The sequence below is a fragment of the Gadus morhua genome, chromosome 12 (assembly GCF_902167405.1).
Source record: "Gadus morhua chromosome 12, gadMor3.0, whole genome shotgun sequence".
NCBI lineage: Eukaryota > Metazoa > Chordata > Actinopteri > Gadiformes > Gadidae > Gadus > Gadus morhua.
The window spans coordinates 27030675-27053174 of NC_044059.1; the positions used below are offsets into that span (position 1 = coordinate 27030675).

The window sequence follows — 22500 nt, forward strand, 5'->3', positions numbered from 1 at the left end:
ACCGCACCAGTAAAACTGCAGAACGGTGCAAAAGTAGGAGAGTAGCGTCATTTTAACAAGGTTTTTCTAGGATTCATTGGGTGTTTCTCGGTGGACCAGTAAGTTGGTTTCAGCCAGACCCGGACATGCCTCATGAGGTTGCGGTCGCTCTGGAGATATTTTATGTGTCGTTTACGGTAAAGTACGTATTTTCTTGAACACGATAAATTTACACTTAAAATACTAGGTTAGAAAAAATCCATTGTTCTTCAGATGCTAAGGAGTGAAAGAGTAGGCAAACGTACCTTTGGTTACCGAGAAAAATAAACAACGGCAAATGAATAAACAAAGCAAAAAAAGGACGCACTTCAGAAAGTACATTTACCCTAACGTCCATAACAAAAGTCAAATTTAATGCGAACTCAAACCCTACACCTGAAATCTCTTTTGCTGCTGGCGGCATATCAAGAAGATTCCTCCTTTTATTTATCATCTTGTCCGTGGTCCAACTCTAATGTGTATCTCCATCTCCTCTAAACCATCCTCTCCCATTTTTCCCCCTGCATGCACATGCTAGCCAAAGAAACGCGTAGAAGTATATCGAGGAAACTCAGAACTCCCGAAGAAATGTGAGAATGTACATTCCGGTTGATGATTGGCCGTGTTATGATCGACAGGAACAAATCTGTCATGCAAACATTTCGATTGATGTTTATTTTTTATTTTAACAGACTTGTAAAGCAACGCTGTGTATGTCTACTCAAAAGTGACAAGAGTGAGTAGCTGTGCGCGGAATGCTGCGTCCGGAACATCTGCCCTGCAGAAATCACACGCAGACATTTGTTTCTGTTTATGCAGCCTCCTCTCCATATTAGATAGAACTCTGTTTTTCTATCTTTATTTAACGTCCCTGCTAGAAAATGGCCAGAGAGACTGATAGGGCGGCACATTCATTAGATTGGATTTGCCCAGTGGGGCAGTGAGGCCACTCGATCTTGTGATAGGGGCGGACATCTTGATTGCATATTTTCCATATCCATCGTTGGGAGCGCATGTGTGTGTGGTTGTGTGTGTGTGTGTGTGTGTGTATGTGTGTTTGTGTGTGTGTGTGTGTGTGTGTGTGTGTGTGTGTGTGTGTGTGTGTGTGTGTGTGTTTGTGTGTGTGTGTGTGTGTGTGTGTGTGTGTGTGTGTGTGTTTGTGTAAGCACATGTGTGTGTGTGTTGATCTATCTCCTTCACACAAAGACAAAAAGAAAGAGAGAGACGGAGACACTGAGAGAGAGAGAAATAGTTGGAGAGGAAGGGACAAAGTGAGAGGAAGAGAGAGACATGGATGGTTGGAGAGAGAGAGAAAAACAGAGAGAGAGAGAGAGAGAGAGAGAGAGAGAGAGAGAGAGAGAGAGAGAGAGAGAGAGAGAGAGAGAGATGAAGTGCAGGCTTGGTCTGTGACTAGCTTGGCAGCCTTTTCCGTGGCTTCGAGGCGATGGGTAACAGATGAGTCTGCAGGCGATGATTTGTCTCTGGTGGGTCTTGATTAGCGTCCTCAACACCCACTGCTTGTTAGGGGGAGGAGGGGGGAGAGGGGAGGACAAGAGGAAGGAGGGAAGGATGAAATTAGGAATGAAAACAAAAAAGACAGAGTACAGGAAGGAAGGCATGATGAGGTGTCCGGGAGCAGTCATAAGGAGCTTTCGACCATAATAAAAATTTCAGTTGCGCAAATGTCATTTTCTCTTCAATTGCCATTGGACAGGATTGTCTACTTGAAATAGAAGGACAATATTGAGTGTTAAAGGTTTATAGCTAAATATATGTGCCGGATTACATCGGCAAAGCCACGACAATGTGCGACATCCCCTCTGTAATTCCCTTCATGTGTTTGCAACGCGTGTCTTCCAAGAAGCCTTTGTAAAACGTCTCCTTCTGTCTGCATCACTGTCTGTCTGTCCACCTCCTACACTATACCTGCTGACGGTCTCCACAGTGGATCCCGAGTGCACTGATATAATTGAACCATGACGTGGGGAGAATAACATGTGGAGGACTGGCCTGTCCCATTAGCAGGGCTCTGTGTTAACACCTGAGCCCCGTGAGGAGGGAGCCTGTCTTCAGGTGATCGCTCCAAGTCCCCTCGCTGCTCTTATTGAGGCCAGGAGAGGAGCGCACAACGCAATCATGCTGTAATGTACCTGGAGCTTGATTTGTGTCTGTTTGTGTGTGTGTGTGTGTGTGTGTGTGTGTGTGTGTGTGTGTGTGTGTGTGTGTGTGTGTGTGTGTGTGTGTGTGTGTGTGTGTGTGTGTGTGTGTGTGTGTGTGTGTGTGTGCGCGCAGGTGTGTGTGAGTGAATTATAATTTTTGTCCCCAGTGTAACACAATTCTTTCATCCCAGTTATATTGCCTAGCGAAACAACACAATGTTTCCAAGTACTGTGTGTGAATTGGAATTCCCTCTCTGGCCATATCCCCTGCCAAAACAATGCATTAAGAAGAAATAATAAAAAGAAAGAAATGGAACAGGGGATCCAGAAAACAATGTACACAGGCAACCCACCATCAGATATTTACAGTAAACCCCCTCCCTGTTGCTAATTGTACTGATTTTACTGGTCATTATGTGGTTGTTGTCATGGTGACCTGTCTCCCGGTGTTGTCACAGGATCGGCGGGGAACAGCAGTTTCCCGGAGCCACGGGCCCAATCAGAGGGGAACAGCAAGAAGATCAAGCAACAAGTATTTGCCGACACAACAGGTACCGTATTACATGTAATATCAGTATCAGATTAACAGTAATCTCCTTGTCTCTCCTTGTTGTTTACCTACTCGTTTTTTTTTTGAATAAAATAATAAATTTGAAAATAATAGTGACTAATGAATACTGTTCCACGGGGATGATAATTAATGCAATGCTACACAGCAGGATACAGTAAGAGGCTTCTGTTTCAACCAGCCATTATGGACATTTGGTCAATGGGAATCTATTTTGCAGCTACTATATCCGAAGGCAAACACTTTAAATCAGTCGTTTTTACGAGGAATGATTCTCTGTACAGACATATCTTCTCCTCCTTTAAATCTGTCTTCCCTGAGCGATGAATCGGGCCTGTTAGTTCAGCGGTTGTCTCATAGAGAAAACACAGCGAGGTAGAGCAAAAAACTAAGAATAAATCCATTCATCTGCAGGGAATATTCATGGCAGGCTTTTCCTGCAGAGCTCCGGGGAAAAGTGGGATTAAAAAACAATTCTCAATATTCTCCCTCTTTAAAAATCTAAAAATTCATACCGCTGTTTTTAGTTTCTCTTACTGTACACACTTTCCAAATCTGCAAAATTTGCCTCCAAAACACTCGCTCAAAACCTTCCCTTGAAGGCCTACACACTCCCCGTCAACCCCCCCCACCACACATTGTTTATGACAATAAAACAGCTCTTGGTTCAGCCCCAGAGAGATAATTCACCAACACAGGCATGAGTAATGCATTGGCTGCCCCAATGCTTTAACAAAACCTGGGTTTTGGGGGGCTTGGGGTTGGGTGGGGTGGGGGTGGGGGTGGGGGGGGGGGGTTCAGAGTCTGGGTTCCGAGTCAGACAAGACGTAGCAGCATGCCTCATCACAGCCCAGGCCAGGGGGGCCGGTGGAAAGACCCTGGACAACGTAGCTGTCCCCTGGGCGCATGGACCTCTCAAATGGCAGTAGCAGACCCCGTCTTAAAGTCAGCTGCTTCTTCCTGCTATTTCCTGCTCTCCTTCCTGCCGTCTGCCTCAGGGCTGCTCATACCAACCCACGTCTCCTTCTCATGTGAAAGAGCACTTTTTACCATCCCCTCTCTCTCTCTCTCTCTCTCTCTCTCTCTCTCTCTCTCTCTCTCTCTCTCTCTCTCTCTCTCTCTCTCTCTCTCTCTCTCTCTCTCACACAAACCTTTGGCTTTCTTCTTCAGTTCACGAGTCGTGTTTTTTTTTTATTATTATTTTGACGCATGACCTCACACTAAATGACTCTGCATTGCATTATCGTACACATCCACCAGCTTAACGTCAGCAGGCAGAACGTTTTATATCCAGCAGGACAATAACAACTCTCAACGGTAAACCGACATGATTAGTTCTTCAGCCACAGGCAAAATATCAACATGTTGTTCAACACTCATAACTTAATTATTATAATTATTACTATTATGGGGCTCAGGAGGTAGGGCAGTTGGTAACCGCAAGGTTGCTAGTCCATTCCCGGCTCCTCCTAGCCGAGCGTCGAGGTGTCCCTGAGCGAGACGCCTCACCCTGACTGCTCCCGACGAGCTGGCTGTCGCCTTGCGTGGCTGACACCGCCGTCGGTGTGTGAATGTGTGCATGAACGGGTGAATGTCGGTCAATACTTCAAAGTGCTTTGAGTGGCCACTGGCTAGAAAATCACAAAATAAATGCAGTCCATTTACCATTAATTATTTTTAATAATTAATGGCACCCTCCCAGGTGTGACGGAGTGGACGTCGTGGTTCAACATCGACCACCCGGGGGGCAACGGCGACTATGAGCGGCTGGAGGCCATCCGCTTCTACTACCGAGAGCGTGTGTGCACGCGGCCCAGCGCCATGGAGGCGCGCACCACCGACTGGGTGGCGGCAGCCGAGACCGGCGAGGTGGTGCACTCCAGCCTGGAGAAGGGCTTCTGGTGCGTCAACAAGGAGCAGCCCTACGGACGCACCTGCTCCAACTACCACGTCCGCTTCCACTGCCCTCCAGGTGCCCCCCCGCCCCCCAGACATCCTATTATTTACATTGACATTCAGGGCGTTTAGCAGAAACTATTATGCAACGCGACTTACAATACGTTTTGAAGATTTGTCAGAAGAAAGAGAAATTATATATCGCTGTTGGTACAGTAAGGCGGTTCATAGAACCAAATGCCTGCATACAACAAATATATTACCAGAGAGAGAGAAACAGAGAGAGAGAGAGACAAACAGAGAGAGAGAGAGAGAGAGAGAGAGAGAGAGAAACAGAGAGAGAGAGAAAGAAACAGAGAGAGAGAGAGACAAACAGAGAGGGAGAGAGAGAGAGAGAGAGAGAAACAGAGAGAGAGAGAGACAAACAGAGAGAGAGAGAGAGAGAGAGAGAGAGAGAGAGAGAGAGAGAGAGAGAGAGAGAGAGAGAGAGAGAGAGAGAGAGATGAAGTGCATGTTAGGTCTGTGACTAGCTTGGCAGCCTCTTCCGTGATTACGAGCTGGCTGGCTGTCGCCTCGCAGGGTTGACTCCGCCGCCGGTGTGTGAATGTGTAACGTGTAATGATGGTTGTGAATCGCTATGGATGAAAGCGTCTCCTAAACGTCCTTAAATGTCCAACTGTCAAAATGAGACCGTTCCATCTTATTTGACGGCCCCCCCCCCCCCCCCCCTCTGTCGCTTCCCCCTTGGTTCAGTCCAGGCCTACTGGACGGACTGGAGCGAGTGGGGGTCCTGCTCCACGGGGGCCTGCGGCGACGTGGGGGTCCAGGTCCGCCAGAGGAGGTGTGTGAGCAACCAACCAGTGCCGCTGCTCCTGGTCCCCGCCTGCCAGGGGCCCCACTCGGAGAGGAGGGAGTGCTCCACGGCCCCCTGCACAGGTGACCGTCTGGGGCCCGTCCTGGGGGGGCCCGGGGAGGGGAGGGGACTGTCTGAGGCCCTGGGGTCCTGATGCCTCCAGCCCGGGGGGCCTCTGTTGTGCCTTTCGTTGTAGTTCTGTGATGTTAGCAAATTTTATATAACTATGTAAAAATAACTATTATGAATGTTTGGTTTATAATTGTTTAAAAATATATTTATTAAATATAAGCGATACAGCCGTTCCTGATGCCACAGACAATAACCCCATGAATGAAAACAGGCATTAATGAATGCTTATATTTGAATTCATTTTAATATAAATTGGTTATTAAATCATAAATGAATGTAGAACGAATGGACTCATTAATCAGTGATTCATTAGTGTGTTTGGTTCCTCACCGAATCATTCCCAGTTAATAAATATAAATGAATCATAAATATAGTTACGACAATAGCCATTTAAATGACAGCGCACACAGGAACACGGAGGACATTTTGGTCGGACAACAACTGTTACGGTTCACGGTTGGCTGTTGGCACGGTTGACGTTTCCATGCAGATCTGTTTTCCTCTTATGAGAGTACGTAGGCAGAGTCGTATTTCCCTTCAGCACTGTCGTGTTCAGTCTGTGGCTTTGTGACCTCGACGGGAACGAAGGTGATTAATAAACCAGGCTGCTCCCATCGGTGCAATTTAAATAAGTATGTGCAGATTCTCTCCAAAGAGGACGAAGTACATTGCATTAAAACGTCTCATTTAGACACACTATGTTCCCTGCGTTGGTCCCCCGATGGGACTGCAAATGATGCGCCTGTAAATCACGGCAGGGACAAGCTGTCTGCCAGCAGGATTATCGCAGCATGGCTGCCAATTAAAAGTTGTGAAACTGAAGGATTTGACCACAGGACCTGTACAAGCTGCAAGCGCTCTTTAATCCAATGGTTCCGCCCGACTCTTCTGATGTGAGGGACTTTAATTGATGGGGCCTGGTGTTGGCGTTCATCCGAGAACGATCTACCGACAGACCTGTCCCCACCTCCGGTTCCAAAGAACATGTACTTGAGGTCATGTCGGCTTTTATCTAACAGCAACACGTTTAACCCAGCCTCAAGGTTTACCTCCTGCCTCTCTTCAATAAAAAAAGTATCCTGGGGAAAACTTGTGGAGCGTTATTTACTTCACGAGAAGTTGTTTGTTTCTCCTCTTTGACCGCTGTCCTCTTTTGTCTGTTTTCCTCTCTCTGCGACCAGCCCGTTGGGGGTCTTGGGGTCGGTGGGGGGCTTGTTCAGCCTCCTGCGGGGGGGGTCGTAGGATCAGAAGGAGGACCTGTGTGAAGACTTCAGACACGGTGCGATGTGTCGGACGACCCATGGAGATCCAGAAGTGCGGGAAAAGCCGATGCCCGGGTACGCTCAAGACAAACACAACAGACAAAGAACATCAAACCATATCGACAATAAAAGGATGTTCATTGCCAAGCACTAACAATTGTCAGGTTAACCTTTTCCTCGTATACAACTAAGATAGCTAGGATAGATGCTACACAATTCTGAGTACTATTTGTAAGTGCAAGGATGTACAACATATAATAAGTGCGTACATTAAGTGCCAGGACGTACAACATACAATAAGTGCATAAGACGGGGCTTGGGGGGTAGGATGGTGAACTCTGAAAAAGTGAGTCTTGAGTCTTTTGCGGAAGCTTCTCCTCTTCTATCATCAACCCCCCCCCCCCCCCCCAACCTTCTCCGTCCGTCTGTCCGTCCGTCTCCACAGATAAATGTCTGATGGTGTGCCCCGAGGGGCTTCCCAGCGCCGACTGCGGCCGCTGCCTGTGCGAGGGGCACGTCCTGCAGGGGGAGGTGTACACCATCACGGGGGTCCCCGTGGCGGGGGCCACGGTGGCGCTGGCCGACCGCCCCAAGGTGGCCCTCGCCCAGTCGGACCCCGCGGGCCGCTTCAGGGTCCCGGGGGTCTGCTCCTCCAGCCCCTCCCTGCTCTCCGTCAGGAAGGAGCGCTTCGCCGCCGCCGCTGTCTCCACCTCCAGTAACGCCACCGGGCTGTCGTGGGTGCGGGCCGTGCTCGGGTCGACTGGTGAGTCCCAGCCAAGAGGTGGGGGTGGACATTTCTTTTAATATAAATTTGTTTTGTTGTGTTGTTTACAAGACCACCGACGACCAATAGACAGAGTTCACGTCTTGTTTGCAGTGTAGCTTGTCATGATATGATAATAAGTACGTAATAAGTACTGAGCTACGTAGGTTCAGCACTATCGTGGTCTCGCTCCACATCCTCCCAAAGAGCCGGTCAGACAGTGGTTCACCTACCAGCGGCCTAAGACAGTGAGAGAATAAAAGGAAACGATAAAACAACCATCGGGGGATTTATCGCATTTTTTCAGGAGCTACTGCGAGCCTTCAAGTTTTGCGGCGCTGTAATATGCTTCTTTCATAAAACGGTTATAAGCCCGTGCAGAGGTGCTTACCTCGGCTGTATTTCAAACTGCCGTTCCCACCCCGACTGTTTCTCAGGGAAGCGCGTCGGGACTAACAAAAGTTTAATGTGTACTGCTGCCCACCAGTCGGCCCTATTGGCAGCGGTCTAGAGTCCGGCCCGTAATGGCTGCCTGTTTCCTCCGTCTGCAGAAAAGCCGTACATCTCCAAGCACCCGGAAAACAAGGTCCGCCATGAGGGGGGACGCGTGCTGTTGTGCTGCAAGGCCACTGGCTCACCCACCCCGGATAAATACTACTGGTGAGAGGGCTCATAACTTTTCAAGTTGTCAAAGCTTTATTGCAAATTCCAAGATATCAGAATTTTAAAAGGAAAAGTCAATCCAATCATCATGTTTGCATTTGTTGTGCTCAATTGTGTAGTGTTGTTGGCGTCGCACACGTCTATGAGTCTCTGTTTGTGCGTTCGGCTCATCCAAAACTGAACTTCAGGACGTCTGCAGGAATCTCTGTTGCTACCACACGTCTCGTGTTCAGTTTCTAGAAGTTTCTGCTCGCTCCTCAATCCTTCTGGTCTTCCCTATCGCTCAGGTACCACAATGGGACTCTGCTGGACCGGAATGTATTCAAGTACGAGGAGGACCTGGTCCTGAGAGACCTGAAGCCCCGGCAGGCGGGTCTCTACCACTGCAAAGCCAGCAGTCCCGCAGGCAGCATCAAGTCCACCCAGGCCTTCCTCACTGTCATCGGTATGTATGTCTGTTCCGGAGGGACCGCGTGTACAAAATGGGTGTACAAGATGGATCGCGTTGTGCTTCGGTATTTGAAGCCTCTGTCCGTGTGCTCTTTGACTTGGAAGATTGGCAGACTCTTTTATTAACATTGAATGAAAATGTTGAACAGCGTCAAACGCAGTAACAATATGGTGTGAAATAAAGCCATATTGTTTGACTGCCATCAGGTTTGGATGGCACTCAAAAATATAATGATGGTGTGATGGGATGGTATTAAGCAAAAGCGAGACAAATTAAATAAAATAATCTCCTCTGAATCACTGAAAAGGCAGACATCACCTTTAAAAATGACTAAAAAGCGCATCTGCTTTGGAAATTACATCTACGCTTTCATAGGAATCTACGCTTTCATAGGAATGTCAGCACTTGGTGCATTAAAAGGAGTGAAAGGACTCCACAGTGAGGTCTAACTGAATGAGAGACAGCGTTGGTCTTGTCAATGGACCTATCTATTTCAATGAAAACAAATCAAGCACAGACTGAAAAGTGTTCATAAAAGCCATCTGGGCCCAATGAACCAGGCTGCACAAGAAGCAGACTCTTTTTATGATGTTTACGTTGGTTGAAACAACCTTTCTCTACACACCGAATATTTACAGTGTGAGATGGCCCTTGACACTGTAAAAAAAAAAACCTTTCCAAAGCTCCCTTTATTGAAGTGAAATTAAAGATGGCCAGTAAATTCTATGCGGTCGAGTCGGACAAGAATGCATCATCCACATCCATGTGGGATAGACACCCCCCACCACCCCTCCCCCCCAGATACTTGTTAACACAGAGTCCTGTTGACCAAAGAGGCTCTGTGAGGATTTGTGGCAGCAGGGCGATCAATCTGCAGCTTGTATGGAACAGCCACTCCAGACTCTATTCAAAATAGTGACCCTAAGTGAAGGACTTCTAAGTTACCAAGCGCTGATTCGATTTAGATTCAGACTAGTACTGTATACTGTGGCATTTGGTTTTTTTTTCTAATAGCTTGGTCACATTAATTCTCACTGGTAAATGGTGCCATTTTGACAAAATTGTTATTGGTCATTTAGTCAGATTGAGGGATTGAGATTTGCCGATCACGGTTCATCCATTTCCGGTTTCATGGCCACCTTTCCATGGACTTAAAACTAAATCGTATTCTGTTTTCTGTCGGTCTGGAACATATAATATAGCATGTTGGTTAGGGGCTTAATGACAATTTAGTTACAATGTAAAAACACGACCACATTCAGGTATCCTAGTCAGAAATGATTTTAAACCACCAAAACTGCATCACATTATTACTTTTGTTTGCACATATTATACAATACACCATGCTGTTCGATGAACACTGTTTCAAAGCGTGTTGTATCATGGCCGACCGGCCCTCCATCTCTGTTCCCCAACAGGAAGAGGAACGCCGGCATGCAACCCCACCCCCGAGGACAACAACATCAGGCTCCCCATGGACTGCGTTCAACCTGGGACCGATTCCAAGAACTACAACGCCGGCCGCTGCCCCCACAACACGTGTGCCGGCTCGCTGGACTCGGACTTACGCTGCAGGGACGGAGCGGGCTACTGCTGCGGGGTCCAAGAGATGGAAACTCGCACCATCGACTGTGGGAAATACAGCCTGCCCATCCGGGCGGTGACACAGTGTGGCTGCAAGAAGTGTGTGCAGCCTTCCGTGATGGTGCGTGGCCGAGTGGTCTCGGCGGACAATGGTGAACCGCTGCGTTTTGGACACATCTATATCGGCAAAGAGAGGGTGAGCACCACCGGGTACCAAGGAGGCTTCACGTTACACATCGCCCAGGACACGGCGAGGCTGGTGGTCAATTTCGTTGACCCTTCAGAGAAGTTCATCGACACCCCGAAGGTGTTTATATTCGACAAGAGGGGCGGATCCATCTATCATGACGTCAAGGTAATGAGAAAGCAAGCGGCGATCAGTATCAACGCAGGGGAGACCAACACCATCGAGTTAGGAGAGATTAAAGGGGAGGACCCTATAGGCCAGATCGTGATTCCTCCAAACTCATTTCATAGGGAAAACGGAGAGCTGTACGAGGGAACGGTGAAGGCCAGTGTCACATTTATCGATCCCAGGAATATCACTACAGCTGCCGCAGCCCCGGGAGACCTCAACTTTGTGGACGACGAGGGAGACATGCTTCCTCTGAGGACCTACGGCATGTTCTCCGTCGACTTCAGAGACGAGTTCAACAAGGAAGCCCTGGGCACCGGAGCAGTCCAGGTGCTTCTGGACACGCAGCATGTGAAAATGGAGGAACACATCCCCAAGATGAAACTGTGGTCGCTGAACACAGAGACGGGGGTGTGGGAGGAGGAGAGTGACTTCAGCTACACCAGGGCCACCGGCAGCCACGGGAGGGTCAAGCGAGAGGAGCGCACGTTCCTCATCGGCAACATGGAGATCCGAGAGCGCAGGCTGTTCAATCTGGACGTGCCGGAGAACAGACGCTGCTATGTCAAAGTCCGGGCATACATGAGTGAAAAGTTCCTGGCCAGCGAACAGGTGGAGGGGGTAGTGATCAGCCTGATCAATCTGGAACCCAAGCCCGGCTTCTCTTCCAACCCCAGGGCGTGGGGTCGATTCGACAGCGTCATCACCGGACACAACGGTGCTTGTTTACCGGCGTTCTGTGATGCTCAGAGGCCCGACGCCTACACGGCCTACGTCACCGCCATCATGGGCGGGGAGGAACTGGAGGCCGCACCCTCGTCCCCCAAGATGAATCCAAACATCATCGGAGTTTCTCAGCCCTACTTGAATAAAATCGATTACCAGCGGTCCGACCACAATGACCCGGCTCTGAAGAAAACAGCTTTCAGAATCAACCTGGCCAAGCCAAACCCAAACAACCTTCAGGAAGCTAACGGCCCGATTTATCCTTATCGTAATTTAATAGCCTGTGAAAATGCAGAAATAAATGACAATCATTTTAGGTTCTTCCGAGTAGAAAAGGACAAGTACGAATACAACGTTGTGCCCTTCCAGGAGAATGATCTGACCACCTGGACGGGAGACTACCTCTCCTGGTGGCCCAATCCTCAGGAGTTCAGGGCCTGCTTTATCAAGATCAAGGTTCAAGGGCAGAAGGAAGTGATGGTCAGGTCCAAGAACATGGGCGGAACGCACCGCGCCACCAAGGGAAAACTGTACGGCATCCGAGACATACGCAGCACCCGAGACATGAGGGAAGCCAACACCTCTGCAGCCTGCGTGGAGTTCAAATGCAGCGGGATGTTGTTTGACCAGTCTGAGGTGGACCGATCCCTCATATCCCTCCTCCCTCAGGGCAACTGCCGTCGAGTCGGCATCAACAACCTCCTGCAGGAGTACCTCACCAAACACCCCCCGGTGCCTCAGAACAACGAGTCCCACGCCTTCCACATGCTCGCCCCCGTTGACCCCCTGGGGCACAACTACGGCATCTACACCGTCACGGACCAGAACCCCAGGGTGGCCAAGGAGATCGCCATCGGACGCTGCTTCGACGGCACTTCCGACGGTTTCTCCAGAGAGATGAAGTCCGATTCCGGAGTGGCGATGACCTTCAGCTGTCCGGAGAGGAAGATCACCAGGGAAAGCCTCTTCCAGCGGCTGCAGACCAACCCAGGGCAGACCTTGTCCCAGATGGCCAGGGACATGCGGGAGTCGCAGGGCCTGCAGGTGCAGCGGTCGTCTACCCAGGTGGTGGCCTATCCTTCGGAGCAGCGCAGCAGGAGTCAGGGTCGCAGGGTCTCCAGCGTCAGCTCCACCAGCAGAAGAAGAGTGACCTCGCGAGGACAACTACGCCAGTAGTTCTTCTGAAGGTATGTTGACATTAGAACAAGAATAGGTGTGGTGATGGGTGCGTGTGTGTGTGTGCGTGTGTGCGTGTGCGTGTGTGTGTGTGTGTGTGTGTGTGTGTGTGGTTTTTACTTCCTCTCATGATTATAGTAACAAGAAGAAGAAAAAGAAGCAGAAGAACAGTAAATATTATAAAAATGATGATAATGATGAGGCTAAAATAATAATTATACATTATCTATCTTTATTTCTAGATTCCAAAATGTCAACAGAGGGAGAGCCTTGCTGGGCCAGTCAGTTAAAGGTGGATATGAACTTTGGTCTCACTATGAACAACACAGAACTCCCTGCCCCAGTTCCAATGGCCTCCGAATGCACGACCACCGCAGCAATATCTAGCACAAAGGATTTGCAAAAAATAATGAGTCTCCTATTTACTCCAAGGGTTTTTCAATACATTTTGTACATGTGCTTTTTTCAATAACACAGGAATAGCAATTTTGTGTTAATCAAGCAGGACAATTGAAAATATAACCAGCTTCACATTTAACTCGGCTTCAAGGTATCATCAAGTTTAGATGCCTGCTTTATTTTTGTTGACAGAATGCTTGACGTTGCAAAACACTAAATTTTACCCCCAAATGTAAGGAAGTTACATAGCGGCACATTTGATGTGGTATGGGGCTGGCAAAAATACGACATGATTTAAATACACACATTTTCATCCATTCGCTAAAGTAATTCAGCCCCCACGCCTCTTTCGCCTACTAAGGTTCTTGCCAGGACAAGCATTGCACAAAAACAAAGATAAGAAGCAGTAGACTCCACATATCTTTTTGCAGACGGCCCAAAGGAGCCATAGATGTTAGGAATGACAAAAGTTCCACATTCCACTTCTGTTCATGACCCGGAAAGCCTCACCAAATTGAACAATGTCCACCCGCCATTTCCCCCAGCCGTCTCTTCTTTCATAGGAACTGTGACTTAATGAGGTTAACGGCAAGTCTAATATGTAATTCAAACTGATCTTTTTGTCTGGTGCTATTAGTGTCTGTCTGTCTTTGAATATTTAAGTGCAATAATGATGTACCATGTTAACTTGAGAAACCTTGCAGGGTGCCGACCTTGCATACGGCAAACCCATATACTCTCAGAACAATGTTGCAGACCTACACTTTTTTTTTTGGCAACAACCAAGGAGATTATTTTATTTAATGTTCGGACCTTCTTTATGGTCCGAACATTCTTTGCAACTGCATGGTGGATTTATTCACAGTAAATCTCATTCAATACGTTAAACTTCCCAGAACATTCTCATTACTCCGGGTTCATTTCTCAGTGGAGCGTTTCTTTCTTGGAGAAAAAACACTAAGTCTTGGCACTCCTAATTTTACTGGACATGGTTTTACAAGAGGGATGTATTTGGTCCTTTTCAGAAAAGCAATTATTAACAAGATAGTGTAGTTCTCCCTGTTCAGACTTCAAGGGTTCAAGAGGCCCTTTCTGGTGAGGATTCAGTGCGTTATGTAAATTTGAGTTGGTAAGATAGGAGGAGGGAACTTCCAGCCTCCATAATGGGTACAACTTGTTTATCCCCATCATAGTCACTTCTGGAGCTTTATGGGCTTTTGAGGAGCCATGGGGAATCCCCTGGAGCTGACCTTATCCCAAAGCCAAATGAGGTAGGCTCTAGAGCTTGGAGAAATCAGGCAAGGCTGGAAGTAAACAAGGGGGCTGTGTTTAATCAGAAAACACATCACGTATACTTTTGGGAATAATTCAGATGGTTCAGACATTTTCAGCAAAGTGCAGATGGATTTAAGCTCATAACTGCTCCTCTGGTGAGAGTATTGCGGTACATGTTGTTAATAATCGCAATAGTTGCAGCATCAGCCTTTTGTGTCTTGGTTAACTCCGCTCCACAAGTTCATGCTAATGACGTAAATTCTCCAATAAAAAACGATTTTTATCGGTGTGGATTAAAATGCAAGGTGTGTCTGTAAAAGGGATATTTATACCGTAACTTAAAGCTTCTGTTCTAGAGGATACTCCCAAGTTCCATTATTAGTTGCGTTGCTCTTGCCAGCCCCTTAATCTGGACGTGTGAGACCCCGGCCATTACGACTGACCTCACACATAACTACTGTCCCCGAGGGAAGTAGTCAAATCTGGTCCGTTAAAAACTCACTCCCTGTACCCTCCAGGCTCTGTGCTAGATAAAGGAAAATAAAAGGGTCCAGGTGATGCGGAGAGCCAAATCTTATAAAGACGTGACATTTGTGTGTGTGTGTGTGTGTGTGTGTGTGTGTGTGTGTGTGTGTGTGTGTGTAAACCAAGGTCACCAAGGGAATTCCAACAGCTGTTAAGCAACTGAAGGAAATGTTAAGTCCGAGAACATCAAGAGGAAAGGTGGATCACGATTACATACTGATGGATGATAATGCAGTTTGGCAGAGGAAAAAAAAAATGAAGGGAAAAATATTAGTGGTTTTGGGCCCCACAGTCCATCACTCACAGAATTCCAGACTTTGAAATTGGTTGCATGTGTAGGAAAAGATGTTTACAGAGGAAAATGATTTGACAGATAAGTTGGCTCCTGATAAAGAGAAGGCATGTGTTGGAGTTTGTGGTACAAGTGGACACTAATAGGGAGGTGTGTTTAGCATTATGTCAAGCATTGCCTGTGAATGCATCCACATCATGTGAACAGCTCCTTTGCCTTCAGATAAACTTTAAAGATGATGCAAAACAATGTTAAATGATGAGATGAACTGATTTAGTAATCATAGTTCCGGGTTCTATGAAAGAGATACGCAAACGGTTAATTCTGGAGAGTACATGTACACGTTAGATAAATATTAATTTATTATAAAGGGCAAGAGGTTGAAATATATTGTCATCTTTAATCTTCACTGTAACAAATCACCATGAAATACTTTAAAAAAAAACTACAAGCATAGATATAGACCTTGGGTAACAAAAAGGAAAATGTGTTATCTCGGAGGGTAGTTTCAGTCACCCTTCCACAAAACGTTCTTAACATTGAAAATGAAGATAATATTTCATACTATTTTCATTTTATTACGGTACCTCATGTCAAGTATGTATATATAAACGTGAAAGACGAACAAAACATAATTCATTCATTATTAATCTCAAGATAATTCCTTTTGTAAAACTGTCATCTTACTATATTATAAAACGCTGGCATGGACCATGTAAACCCCTAATTGATGCAGACTTATTGAACATTAAGGTTAATAAGAAGCAACCGGCTTTAGGCCTGTGGTGATTTATGGGAATGTAACTGCATGAAGAGCTATGGATAACAGCAGTGTGCTCTTCGGTTATATCTGGCTAGTTTGAAGGAGACTATATAACTTATTAAGACGGAACCACAGAACCCTCCTATGCAGTCCTTAATGAGTCACAGAAATGGATTTCTTTAAGGAAAGGCGCATGAACATCATATCGATCAATTACAACTCTTGCATAACACTATTGACTAATTGTATTCCATTTATCAAGTTATTGTTTTTCTTCTTTTGCTGAATTAAGGTTTGATTTGTAAAGTGTATTGTATGAAGTTACCATGTGAACAACATGTAAATATGTTTTTGTAAACTTTTTGGGTGATGCTTTGTCTAAATTTTTGTTTTTTATTATATGTAATTAAGAATTAAAGGAGAGTAAACAACTGTTGAGTCAGTGATTTCATTGATTTGAGGACAAAGTCAAGTTATTTTTAAAATACAAACACAACTGAGGTAACTGAAATATATGTACATAGATTATGTTAGTATTTTGAATACTTCAAACAACAACATCAATAATGCAAAGATGCACATTGTGACAGTCAACGTAAGAAATAATATGAAGCTAATAACACAATTTGCAGCCTGGGAGAGAAATTAACAATCCTGTGTTTAAGCATCTTAAACACAAGCGTGTTGCTGACGCTACAAATGCTTGTTCCCTTAAACATCAAACAACATAGAACAGACATACAGATTTAGAAATGTTTTTCTCTCCAGGAAAATGAATAGTGGCCTTCCACAAGAGAATGAGACATTTTGAATTGATTTTCTTCTCCATCCAGCCCACAGAACCTGTGCCCTAATTTTGTGACCTTTAAAATAAGTTTAGTGACTGGAAATATTAGCACAATGCGGTCTCGAAAAAAAGGAAGCCAAATTTGAGGAGAACAAAATGAATGGTGAGCTAGACTTCCATCAACACTCTTGGCCAGTGCAACATGCGAAGGAAATGTCAGTGAGCCAAACACATTGCGTCAACATCCTAAAAATACACACATATGCACATAATCACCAAAACCCACACACATATACATAAACATGCGCACACCCACACTCACACACACACACACACACACCACATATGCATATACTCTTTTCAAAGTCAACTTTGTTACGACGACTGCATTACAAGTATAAAGTACCAATTGTAGTCGCATCAGTGAGGAATCAACTGTGAACTGGCCAACAGAGGAGTCAAAAAGGTATATTAATGCCCGCTCCCAGCACCAAAAATAAGGATGTGTGTGCCTGCATGTTTCCCCAGTTGAATCACTTTGAGGTCTGAAATGTTTTAACTGATAATATATCTTCACACTTACAGGTAAATATCCCCCAGGAGGAAACATTAACAAATAAGGCTCTAGTTATGTTTTGGATGAATAGTGATAGAAAAGAAAACCTTAACATTTTTAATTGAAAAGGCTTGGCTAATAGGCCAGATAGGGCCTCACTATGCGTCATGCATATGATAGAAAACGATGTGTTGTTCACGTTGTGATTTTACTTTCAAATGCGTATAGTGAACATCCTGAATCCACTACAAATCTAGGTGTCATAAAAAAACAAAATAAATCAGATCTTCTAAATAAACAGGGCAATTTAATCAATGTTATGCACTTGCTAAAGGACGGTCATTGCAGTTATCAATTCTTAAACGTGGGAAATAGAAATAAAGGCAAATACACAACCAATATGCCAAAGATAAACGTCTTTGGCACGGAAACCGTTAGATCCAGTCTGGAGTTTATGTGGAGCTTGAAGCTCCACATAAAGCTCTCTCTCTCTCTCTCTCTCTCTCTCTCTCTCTCTCTCTCTCTCTCTCTCTCTCTCTCTCTCTCTCTCTCTCTCTCTCTCTCTCTCTCTCTCTCTCTCTCTCTCTCTCTCTCTCTCTCTCTCCCTCTCTCCCTCTCTCTCTCTCTCTCTCCCTCTCCCTCTCTCTCTCTCTCTCTCTCTCTCTCTCTCTCTGATAACCAATCATCTCACTTAAATTCCATGACTCCTGTCATCTCCAGACTTGATAGATGGCTGTGAACTGAGTCCATTGTGTTCCCAATCTATCCAAGCTCCAACAAAACTGATAGATAAGGCTCAGGGATGTCTCCAATTATTATTATTATATATATATAGGCCAATGTATATTTGAAAACTATGGCGTGAGTGCTACAAGTAGGGGTCCCACAAAGACCTTTGTGGGAAGGAGTTCAGCTTTTCTTCACTGCTGGGAATGGCTGTAAGGAGAGAGGACTGGCATGCTTCACGTACACACAGTCCTCCTGGATCTTCACCTCATACACTTCTTGCTGAAGAAAAGGAGAGAAAAAAAGAAATGAAAAATTCCTTAAAATGGAGACGCGACTCTTGATCCAACTTCCAAGTGTCTTAGGCAAATATAAAAACCAACATATTTAAGGCCAAAAATCGACCAGGCACTTTTTTTTCACTGTCTTCCGAAGGCCACACACATATTGTGCAACCCATCACGTCAAATACAACCCTTTAGGAATATGGTTAACCACTCCTTTTTAGGTGAAATAGCGCAAAATAATGTATCTATAGATTGATCGGTTGAAAAAAAATGGTTTGGACATGTGCTCTTTCAATCTGCATAGACAAAAATGAAAGATCATAACAGTTATTAGTTCAACATCACAACTCCATTCTTTCTACTGATACGTAAAGCAGTTGGTGACTCCAAACATGAATATATCCAATCAAAGGATCTCGCGTAACATGTCAATTAACTTCATTAAGTTAATTACAGCCAATACAAAATGTATTTCACTAAACAGGTTTTTACTGCTCCGTTTGACTCATTACCATGTCAGCTCGTAAAAGTATATAGCAGTGATTGTCCATACTGAGATGTGAAGCATTCAATTATGCTAGAAAATTGGTCTGAGACCATTTCCATGGCTGTAAAACCAGACTCAGGTTGATGTTGGCGGGTTGATATTCTGCTCTGAGCCATCAAAAACACACCGCCTCAGTTGTCAGTTGTGTAATAAATCAGCTGCAGTTTTTTCATTTTTTACTACTAATATTGATATAGAAAATAATTTCATAGTTCATGGGGTTTAGAATAACACACAAACACCACGACAAGCTTCATAATGCCATCACAAAAGTTACATTATTGGTTTCAAAATTGTACAATAACTTTAAATATTTTATTTGTGGGGAACACTTTTATTCTCCCTCCTAATCAAACATCACGTTAGGCCTACTGACTCATTTTTATGAGTAATAGCAAGGCCAAATAACTGCACTAGCACTGTAATATTCTCCAAAATCCAAATTGAACATTAAAAAGATCTCCCCACAGTAACACCCCCTTTAACCCAGGACTGACCAGCCAGTTCCCCAGTTCAGCCCACCCAGTGGACCTACCTGTAACCCAGTCCCCGACTTGCCCGTCCTCAGATTGAAATCATAGTCGTGCCATGGACAGAAAACCTGCAGTACCCCGTTGGCCTCTTCAATGTCTCCATCACAGAGAGGACCACCTGACAGGACATAACACACACACACACACACACACACACACACACACACACACACACACACACACACACACACACACACACACACACACACACACACACACACACACACACACACACACACACACACACACACACACACACACACACACACACACACACACACACACACACACACACACACACACACACACACACACACACACACACACACACACACACACACACACACACACACACACACACACACACACACACACACACACACACACACACACACACACACACACACACACACATGGTCACTACAACCGGAAACGCTTATTACAGCGACAACCAAGACGCTTTATCTCGGTTTGACGGCCCAGCAGGGACATGACATGTTTACAACAGGAATGGATTTTGTAACGTTAGGTGACGAGGCTATCCAAGCTTCAGCTGTATTACGCCATGTGTATCAAACTATTATTAGCAGGGGGCAAGGGGCTTGGGATAAACAAAGCATCTGTAACGCAAAACGTTCTCGGTAGTTTTCGTGATGACGTTGATCTTTACCGGAGTGCGAGCAACGGGCGTCCATCGCGAAGAACTCCCCCTTGACGTGGAAGAGGCAGACGTCTGCCTGGTGTCCGAGCGGGGAGTACATCAGGCGGCACGGCTTCTGCGAGAGCTCCGAGACTGGGCCTGCGAGTCTCCACGCACCGCTCTCCTTGTTTCCGTCCTCGTTCCCGGAGCTCGAAGCCATTAGAACCCGAAGGATGATGCGTGCTTCGTCTTCGCTCCCCGCGTTTCTCGGATTAAACCAGCTGTTTCGACAGCTTGATTTGGCTGGATAACGTTAGGAGAATCTTCCATAATAACCGCGCCGACATGCTTTCGAGTCCACCCCCGTAGAGTCCCAGAGCTGGTTTCCTCTAGCCCCAGTATGGATAGCCCCGGAGCTTGTTTCCTCTCGCCCCTTGTGTGGAGCATCCTATCAGGAAGTGCTCATTAGGTTTCATTGTGTTTATTTGATTAATCTCTTCTGGTGATGTTTGACAGCGGTTACATATTACAGATTACAGCTGGCTGACTGATCTTTATACTTGGGTATTGAAGTGTAGATTGCCCTATGAAAATACCTTTTGTACCATTGTAACGACATGCATACAATGATTTATCAAAGTAGCATTCATGTGTTCCAGTGGACTGAGTCTAGTCTTAAAGCTGTTCGTTAAATGGACCTGGCTGTTGTCTCATTCCACTTCATTTTCCATGGTGCAGCAAATTAAAAATAACAAAAGACTAGGTGGCCCTTTCAGTAGTCTACATTACATACAAGCTACAGCCCATAGCGATGGAATTCCCCCTGAGTTGGGGTTTAAGGTACATGGAGTAAATAGCTTATATGTGATTCCTCAATTAGCAATTGCCCTCCATTTGGCACCAGGTTAAATATTTTCCATAATTTGGTGGAAAGCTGTTCCAGACAGGTATTTGGCAGGGTATACAAGTCATGTTTTCCACAGACCTGTTTCATAATTAACATTAGTCTATCACTATTGGACAAAGTCTAATGTGAACATCTAACCCCTAGGTTAAAGTTGCACTAGGTTTTAAAGACGATAAAAATGTATTGCCGTGTAGGATATCAAAATCGTTCTAATTTGTTTGGCTCCTTTGCTAAAATATGGACAGATATAATTTCCAGTTATTGAAACACAATTTCCATTTGGAAAAAAAAAAATCAATCATTCATAAAATAAATCAAAAAATAGGACAACATTAAAAGCTCAAGTTTTCCTTTATCCACTGAATCGTTGTGTTCTTTACATTGCCAACCACCAAGTCTGGGCAGTGTAGTCTGAGAGTGATGTGAGCTGTTACTTTATCCGCTCAAGTTGTGCAACAGAGAGCCCTTTTGTCCTGCTCTGGCTTCAGGATGCTGGTTTGAAGTCCACTGCTTAGAAGAAAAGCTATTCCTTTGGATATGTTTTCGCAGGAAAATACTATTGATGCCTGTTAGGAGGTTTTGCGTCACTGCACACTGGCATGCAACATGAGATTTGCCACATCAAGCACATGGTGTCATATATCTACTGTATGTCCTAATGAGCTTAGAGTGTAGGACATAACCAATTTTAAATCATTTCTGGATAGATATGTTGCTACATAATATACCCTTTTACTTGGTATCAATTATATTGAACCCACTATTGTTAAGTCTTAAGTGTTATCACAAATGTGCGCACCACCACCAAAAGGAACATATTATTTTAATTGCAGGCTAATTTGAGCAATGAAATGATTAAATCATCAGAGTATTCTTTTAGAAATAGATAATTGGTGGAAAATTGTGAACAACAGTTGGACAATGATCTCTGTCTTCATGTTCAATCAGATCTATAATATTTTGCATTTGCCTATCAAAACCATGTGTCAAATCATAGCACAAATCCAATAAATGTTGATAGCCTACGTAAACTGTTATGCAAAAATAAATATATTCCTTCAACATTCCCAAGTAGCTCTCTGGGAGAAAATGTTATTTTAATATTTTGGTATTTTCAAAAGTATAAATCAACATCTTTGTTCAATCCATGGCTAGAGATTAATGTGAGTTAAAATTAAAACAGGCAGTCTAATAGCCCCACAAGATTGGGTTAGACAAATAAATACAGTATAACTAGAAGTATGTTACGACTGTAATCCCAGACAAACATAACTAGTTTTATCAGGCAAATGTTCAACGAGGGAAAAGGAAAAAAAAACATAATGGCAGACATGAATCATCAGGTGGAACGAGATCCTCGATAAAAAAAAAAGCAGAATTTATAACAAAATAACCACATTCTCAGCTCTTCTGTAATCCACTTCGGACAGTGCAGGATCAGGGCAATGGAAGTGTTTTCCCAGGTTATAATTGAGCCTGCTTCCGATGGAAGACTGGGTTTCATGCAAAGGTCCAAGCTCATTCATCACTCGTCTCCTCTAGTTCCTGAAGCACTGTCCTCATCCCAGCCGCCACCCTCCGTGACGTCTACTGACTCACCGGCCAACCCTGGACGAATCACTGCCTCCCTGGGCCAATGTGCTTTTATTAGCTCAAC

General features: G+C 45.1%; 2 protein-coding genes across 2 annotated transcripts in view; one reads left to right on the forward strand and one right to left on the reverse strand.

Moving 5' to 3' along the window:
- cilp2 (cartilage intermediate layer protein 2) overlaps positions 1-16292 on the forward strand; it is a 21725-nt gene extending 5433 nt beyond the window's left edge. The window contains exons 2-10 of the mRNA XM_030371906.1: positions 2636-2728; positions 4448-4717; positions 5395-5577; positions 6808-6963; positions 7334-7651; positions 8203-8311; positions 8602-8759; positions 10184-12617; positions 12849-16292. Coding sequence (XP_030227766.1) covers positions 2636-2728; positions 4448-4717; positions 5395-5577; positions 6808-6963; positions 7334-7651; positions 8203-8311; positions 8602-8759; positions 10184-12606 — 3710 coding nt within the window. The 3' untranslated portion in view covers positions 12607-12617; positions 12849-16292. The remainder of the gene's footprint in view (positions 1-2635; positions 2729-4447; positions 4718-5394; positions 5578-6807; positions 6964-7333; positions 7652-8202; positions 8312-8601; positions 8760-10183; positions 12618-12848) is intronic.
- A 1516-nt stretch (positions 16293-17808) lies between these two features.
- On the reverse strand, positions 17809-20426 carry si:ch211-212d10.2 (Rieske domain-containing protein). Its single transcript, XM_030371912.1, has 3 exons — positions 19967-20426; positions 19299-19414; positions 17809-18211 (listed from the first exon to the last, which is right to left on the reverse strand). The coding sequence occupies exons 1-3, from the start codon at positions 20154-20156 to the stop codon at positions 18113-18115; spliced, it is 405 nt and encodes a 134-aa protein (XP_030227772.1). The 5' UTR covers positions 20157-20426; the 3' UTR covers positions 17809-18112.
- Between the last annotated feature and the right edge of the window lie 2074 nt (positions 20427-22500).

Excerpts from the sequence above, each read along its gene's own strand:
- si:ch211-212d10.2 (XM_030371912.1), bottom strand. The coding sequence starts at position 20,156 with ATGGCTTCGAGCTCCGGGAACGAGGACGGAAACAAGGAGAGCGGTGCG. Across the intron at positions 19,415-19,966 it reads CGCCCGTTGCTCGCACTCCG|GTGGTCCTCTCTGTGATGGA; the intron begins GTAAAGATCAAC and ends ATGTCCTGTCAG. Across the intron at positions 18,212-19,298 it reads AGTCGGGGACTGGGTTACAG|CAAGAAGTGTATGAGGTGAA; the intron begins GTAGGTCCACTG and ends CCTTTTCTTCAG.